The sequence below is a fragment of the Mastomys coucha genome, unplaced genomic scaffold (genome assembly GCF_008632895.1).
Source record: "Mastomys coucha isolate ucsf_1 unplaced genomic scaffold, UCSF_Mcou_1 pScaffold21, whole genome shotgun sequence".
In the NCBI taxonomy this organism is placed as follows: domain Eukaryota; kingdom Metazoa; phylum Chordata; class Mammalia; order Rodentia; family Muridae; genus Mastomys; species Mastomys coucha.
In genome coordinates this window covers 75,611,180-75,618,434 of record NW_022196904.1, presented here as the reverse complement: position 1 = coordinate 75,618,434, position 7,255 = coordinate 75,611,180, and the positions used below count along the sequence as shown (strand labels likewise).

The 7,255-nt window shown below is 36.8% G+C and overlaps 1 protein-coding gene across 1 annotated transcript; it reads right to left on the bottom strand.

Annotated features, from left to right (window-relative positions):
• Positions 1–188: 188 nt before the first annotated feature.
• Positions 189–1,190, bottom strand: LOC116100635 (olfactory receptor 14C36-like). Its single transcript, XM_031384373.1, has one exon. It carries the CDS (start codon positions 1,179–1,181, stop codon positions 189–191), a length of 993 nt encoding a protein of 330 aa, XP_031240233.1. The 5' UTR covers positions 1,182–1,190.
• Between the last annotated feature and the right edge of the window lie 6,065 nt (positions 1,191–7,255).

Sequence of the window (7,255 nt, the reverse complement as noted above, 5' to 3'; positions counted from 1 at the left end):
GAGAGAGAGAGAGAGAGAAAGAGAGAGAGAGAGAGAATTTCTCTACCTTATCTATTTCATGTGTATATGTATTACTGCTTTCATTTTAGTGCTTTGATGAACTTCAGTGTTCAAGCAAGTAAGACTTATTCTATACCTGCTGTGTGTGTTTGTGTATATGTCTGTGTGTTTGTGCATAAACATTTTTTTTATTTAGTCATTTCTTTTCCTCTAGTAAATTCTGACAAGTACTCATTGCTTTTATATTCAAATATGAAAGTAATTCTTAATATTACTTTTTTCACAGCCTCTTTTATCTGTTTGTTTCTAAGACTATAGATGATAGGATTTAAGAATGGTGGAACAGTGGTATAGAACACAGAAAGTGTCATCTCCTGAACTACTTCTAATGTTACTACTGGAGGTCTTAGATATGCATAGGCAGCAGAACTAACAAAGACAGACACCACAATAATGTGAGGGACACAAGTGGAAAAGGCTTTCCCTCTCTCTCCTCTGACAGGAACCTTCAACACAGCTGATAATATGCGGACATATGATATGGCAATGAAGGTAAAGCAGCTACCACTGAGCCCAATGGCAGACAGGAGAAGTAAGAGTTTGTTGTTAAAGGTGTCAGAGCAAGAAAGCCTCAGCAAAGAGGGGATATCACAGAATAACTGAGGGACCGCATTAGAGTGACAGAAGGACAGCTGGAAAGTTTTGAAAGTGTGCACACTTGCAAGGATCAGAGAGATAAGAAGGGAAGCCAGTGTCATCTGAACACAGAATTGATGGTTCATGATCACAGGGTAGAGGAGAGGTTTACAGATGGCCACATAGCGGTCCTGGGACATGATAGTGAGAAACTGAATCTCTACAGCTGCACAAAATAAGAACAAAAAGATCTGTGCTGCACACCCAGCCACAGAAATGTTCCTGTGGTCAGTGAGAGAGTTGATACAAGCATTGGGCACAGTAACAGATATGTATCCCATGTCTAAGATGGACAGATTCCTGAGGAAGAAGTACATGGGCGTGTTCAGGGTCTGGTCAACTGTAGTAGCAATGATGATGGTAAGGTTCCCTAACAGGCTGCCCAGGTACACCAGCAGGAACAACACACTGAGTAGGATCCTGAGCTCCCAAGTCTCAGCAAAAACTTCCAGGAGGAATTCAGTCACCAGCGTGGAGTTGGCCATAGTCTCAAAGGACAAGTTTATCTGAAAGAGAAAAGCAGCAACTGAGAATAAATTAAATCAATCAATAAATCACTAGCATTTCTCTTGGAAGTGTTCATTTTTGTTTTCTAAAACTGGCCTTTATGGTGAAAAATCAAGTATAATTTTCTTGGTTTGCATATAATTTTATTATACTTAGTTGTTAACATGTGGCTGTCTGTCAAATTGTATGGTATAACCACTTAGAATTAATTTCTGTAAGAGAACACAAATGCCAGCCCAGGCTACTATAACCAGCAAAACTCTCAATTACCATAGATGGAAAAAACAAGATATTCTATGTGAAAACCAAATTTACACAATATCTTTTCACAAATTCAGCCCTGCAAAGAATAATAGATGGAAAACTCCAACACAAGGGAGAAAACTACACCCAAGAAAAAGCAAGAAATTAGTCTTCTTTCAACAAACACAAAAGAAGATAGTCACACAAACATAATTCCACCGCTAAAAACAAAAATAACAAGAAGCAACAATCACTGATCCTTAATATCTCTTAACATCAATAGACACAATTCTATAATAAAAAGACATAGACTAACAGACTAGATATGTAAACAGGACCCAGTATTTTGCTGCATACAGGAAAAGCACCTCATTGACAAAGAGTAAAAGGCTGAAAAAAAATTTTCCAAGCAAATGGTCCCAAGAAACAAGCTTAGAGTAGCCATTTTAATATTGAATAAAATCAACTTTCAACCAAAAGTTATCAAAAAAAAAAAAATGGGGAAAGACACTGCAAACTCATCAATGGAAAAAAACTACCAAGATGAACTTTCAATTCTGAACAGGCATGCTCCAAATTCAAGGGCACCTACATTCATAAAAGAAAAGTTGTTAAAGTTCAAAGCACACATTGAACCTCACACAATAATAGTGGGAGACTTTAACCACCCACTCTCACCAGTGGACAGATTTCGGAAACAGAAAATAAGCAGAGACACGGTGAAACTAAGAGAAGTTCTAAACCAAATTGATTTAACAAATATCTACAGAACATTTCACCCTAAAACAAAAGAATATACATTCTTCTTAGCACCTCATGCTACCTTCTCCAAAATTGACCATATAATCAGATACAAAACAAGCCTTAATAGATACAGGAAGATTAAAATAATCCCAGCCATGCTTTCAGATCACCATGGACCCAGGATGGTCTTCATCATCAACAACAACAACAACAAAACCCAAAAAACAAAAAACAAACAAACAAACAAAAAACCCAGAAAGCCAATATAAACATGGAAACTGAAAACCCTCTACTGAATGATAATTTATTTGTTCAGGAAAAAAATTAAAAAAAAAGGAATTAAAGAATTTTTATAATTTAGAGAAAAAGAAGGAACAATATACCCAAACTGATGGGAAATAATGAAAGCAATGTTAATAGGAAAACTCATTGCTCTTAGTTCCACTGTAAAGAAACTAGAAAGAGCATACAATAGCAGATTAGCAACACACACCTGAAAGCTCTAGAACAACAACAAAAAAAGCAATGAAATAAAAGGAGAGTAGACAGCAGGAAATAATCAAACTCAGGGCTGAAATCAACCAAGTAGAAACCAAAACAACTATACTAATAATCAACAAAACCAGGAGCTGGTTCTTTGAGAAAATCAGAAAGATTGATAAACCCTAACCAGACTAACCAGAGGGCACAGAGACATTATTCAAATTAACAAAATTAGAAATAGAAAAGGAGACAACAGAAACCGAAGAAATTCAAAAACTTATCAGTCCTACTACAAAAGCATATACTCAACAAAACAGGAAAATCTTGATGATAATCCAGACAGATGCCAGGTACCAAAGTTAAATCAGGATCATTTAAACCATCTAAACAGACCTATAACCCCTAAAGACAAAAAGCAATCAATAAAAGTCTCTCAACCAAAAAATTCCAGGACCAGATTGTTTTAGTGCAGAATTCTATCAGACATTCAAAAAAGATTTAGTAACAATACTCTTCAAACTATTCCACAAAATAGAAACAAAAGGAACACCACCCAACTTGTTCTATGAAGCCACAGTTATGCTGATAACAAAATCACACAAAAACCCAAGATGAAGGAGAACTTCATACCAATTTTCCTTATGAATATTGATGCAGAAATACTCAATAAAATTCTTGCAAACTGAATCCAAGAACACATCAAAATTGTTATTCATCATAATCAAGTAGGCTTCATCCCAGGGATTCAGAGATTATTTAATATATGGAAATTCATCAACTTAATCTACTATATAAACTAACTCAAAGAAAAATAACAAAAGATCATCTCATTAAATACTGAAAAAATATTTGACAGAATTCAATACCCCTTCATGCTAAAAATCTTGGGAAGTAAAAGAATTCAAGGCCCATATCTAACTATAGTAAAAGCAATATACAGCAAAGCAGTAGCCAACATCAAACTAAATTGGGAGAAACTTAAAGCTATCCCACTAAAATCAAGGCTGTCCACTCTCTGCCTACCTATTCAATATAGCACTTGAATTCCTAACTAGAGCAATTAGACAACAAAAGGAGGTAAAAGGGATACAAATTGGAAAGGAAGAAGTCAAAATATCATTATTTGCAGATAATATGATAGTATACTTAAGTGACCCCAAAAATTACAACTGAGAGTTCCTAAAGCTGATAAACAACTTCAGCAAAGTGGCTAGATATAAAATTAAGTAAAACAAATCTGTAGCCTTCCTCTACTCAAAGGATAAACAGGCTGAGAAAGAAATTAGGGAAATGACACCCTTCACAATAGTCACAAATAATATAAAATACTTTGGTGTGACTCTAACCAAACACGGGAAAAATCTGTATAACAAGAACTTCAAGTGTCTGAAGAAAGAAATCGAAGATCTCAGAAGATGGAAAAATCTCCCTTGCTGATGGATAGCCAAGATTAACATAGTAAAAATGCCCATCTTACCAAAACCAATCTACAAATTCAATGCAATCCCCATCAAAATTCCAACTCAATTCTTCACAGAGGTAGAAGGAGCAATACTCAAATTCATTTGGAACAACAAAAACCCAGGATAGTGAAAACATTTCTCAACAATAAGAAAACTTAGGGAAATCACCATCCCTGACCTCAAGCTCTATGGCACATAAATATTTATAAGAACACATGATTTTGGTACAGAGGCAGACAGGTAGATAAGTGGAATAGATTTGACAATCCAGAAATGAACTCACACAACTATGATCACTTGATATTTGAGAAAGAAGCAGAAAGATGCCAAAACCATCTAGTAGAAAAAAAGACAGCATATGCAACAAATGATGCTTGCGAAAGTGTCGGTGGATATGTAGAACAATGCAGATTGAGACATTCTCATTCCTTGTTCAAAGCTCAAGTACAAGGGGATCAAAGATCTCCACATAAAATCAGATGCACTAAATCTATTAGAAGAGAAACTGGGAAAGAGCCTGGAATACATCAACACAGGGGAAATCTTCCTGTACAGAACACTAATGGCCCAGGCTCCAAGATCAACTATAGACAAATGGAATTTCATAAAACTGAAAATCTTCCATAAGGCAAAGGGCACTGTTAACAGTACAAAACAGCAACCTACATATTGGGAAAACACCTTTACCAATCCTATATCTGACAGAATATCCACTATACATAAAGAACTCAAGAAGTTAGACTCCAGAGAACTAAATTATTTAAAAATGGGGTACAAAGCTAAACAGAGAATTCTCAACTGAGGAATCTGGAATGGCTAAGAAGTACCTAAAGAAATGTTCAACATCCTTAGTCATCAGGGAAATGCAAATCAAAACAACCCTGAGATTCTACCTCAGACCAGTCAGAATGCCTAAGATAAAAAAGTCAGGTAACAGCAGATGCTGGCAAGGATGAGGAGAAAAAGGAACGCTCCTGCTTTGCTGCTGGGATTGCAAGCTGGTACAAGCACTCTGGAAATCATTCTGGTGGTTCCTCCGAAAACTGAACATAGTACTACCACTCCTGGGCATATACCCAAGATGCTCTGATATATAACAAAAACACATGCTCCAGTAAGTTCATCTCAGCCTTTTTTTTTTTTTATAATATCCAGAATCTGGAATGAACCAGATGTCCCTGAACAGATGAATGGGTACAGAAAATGTGGTACATTTACACAATGCAGTACTATTTCTCTATAAAAAAACAATGACCTCATGAAATTTGCAGGCAAATGAATGGAACTAGAAAATATACTCCTGAGTGAGGTAACCCAGTCACAAAGGAACACATATGGTATATACTCACTGATAAGTGGATATTAGGAGAAAAGTTTGGCATACTGATGATGTAACTTACAGACCATACGAAGCTCAAGAAGACGGAAGATCAAAATGTGGATGCTTCAGTCCTAATTAGCAGGAGGAACAAAATACTCACAGGAGGTAGGGGGAGAGGAACTTGGAAAGAAGATAGGAGGGGGAGAGGAAAAAGGAGGGGGCAGGATTAGATGTAAGAGGAGATACGGAGATGTACAGAGGGACAGGAAATTGAACAAAGGTGTGTAGCAGTGGGAGATGGGTAACTGGAGGTATCCACCAGCAAGTTCAAGATGCCAGAAAAGTGGGAAACTTCCAGGAGTCAAGGAGGATGAAATTAGCTGAAATATACAACAAAGGGAAAGAGAAGCTCTAGAGACCTTTTCCAGAGGTTAGGCGTGGCTCCCATTTGAGGGATAGGGCCACCCATCTTTCTCAAAAATTTTAACCCAGAATTGCTCTTGACTATAGGAAATACAGGGACAACGAGTGAAGGAAATGCCATCCAGAGACTGCCTCAAATGGGGATCCATGCCAGATGCAGCCACCAAACCCAGTCACTCTTGTTGATGCTAAGAAGTGCTTGCTGAGAGGAGCCTCATATAGTTGTTCCCTGAGAGGCTTTGACAATGTCTGACCAATACAAATGTGGATGTTTGCAGCCAACCATCAGACTGAGAAGGGGAACCCCAATGGAAGAGCTAGAGGAAGGTCTGAATGAGCTGAAGTGGTTTGCAACTCTATTGGAAGAACAGCAACATCAATCAACCAGACTCTCCAGAGCTGCCAGGGACTAAACCAACAACCAAAGAGTACACTTGGAGGGACCCAAGCTCCAGCTGCAGATGAAGCAAAGGATGGCCTTTTCTGGCATCAGTGGGAGGTGAGACCCTTGGTCCTGTGAAGGCTTGATGCCCAAGTGCTGAGGAATGCAAGGGTCGTGAGGAAGGAGTCCCTGGGTGGGAGGGGGAGAACCTTCATAGAAGCAGGGAAGGGGGATAACATTTGAAATATAAATAAATAACAAATAAAATTTTTTTTAAAAGTTGAACGAAGCAGCTATAAAACAGAGGCAAGTAGCAAAGTCATTGAAAGTGTCATTGGAGTTAAAGACAATCTTTTTTCTTGATAAAGTTACATGTATTTATTCATTTATTTCAGAAAATTCAAACTTCTAACATGATAAATTTCACAAAGGTTAAAGAAAACATCACTTAGTGATGTTAGCATGTGAACATTAAGCATTATAATACTTATTTGAATAAATTATTTTATCTAAAAATGGTAATAGGATGTTTTGTCAAATGCAGAGAGAACAAAAATATACTTCCCAATAGATATATTAGTATGGCATTTTTTAATAGATCATCATGTCTGTACTATACTATATCTGACAGATTTCAATCAAGATCATAATATAAAATGTCCACAATTAGTTGAGAGTTATGAAGTTAGCAGTATAATTAAAATGTAAAACTAAATTAAAGAATACATCACCTAACACATTTTTCATTATAGTACATAAGATACTATATACAGATTTTATTAGTAAATAATAAACTTCCTCAGAAGTATTTAGAAACCTGGTGATATGTTCTGAGCCTCCTGTAGGAGCAGGTTATGGTGACAGTTTGGAATGAGTGAGTAGGGATCAGATCAGGAAGCAGCATCCAACATATTTTAATTATAGCTGCAGTATGCTACAGAAAAGGAAGGGTGGACATCACCTACAAAGAGCATCCTTTTACAAAGGTTCATG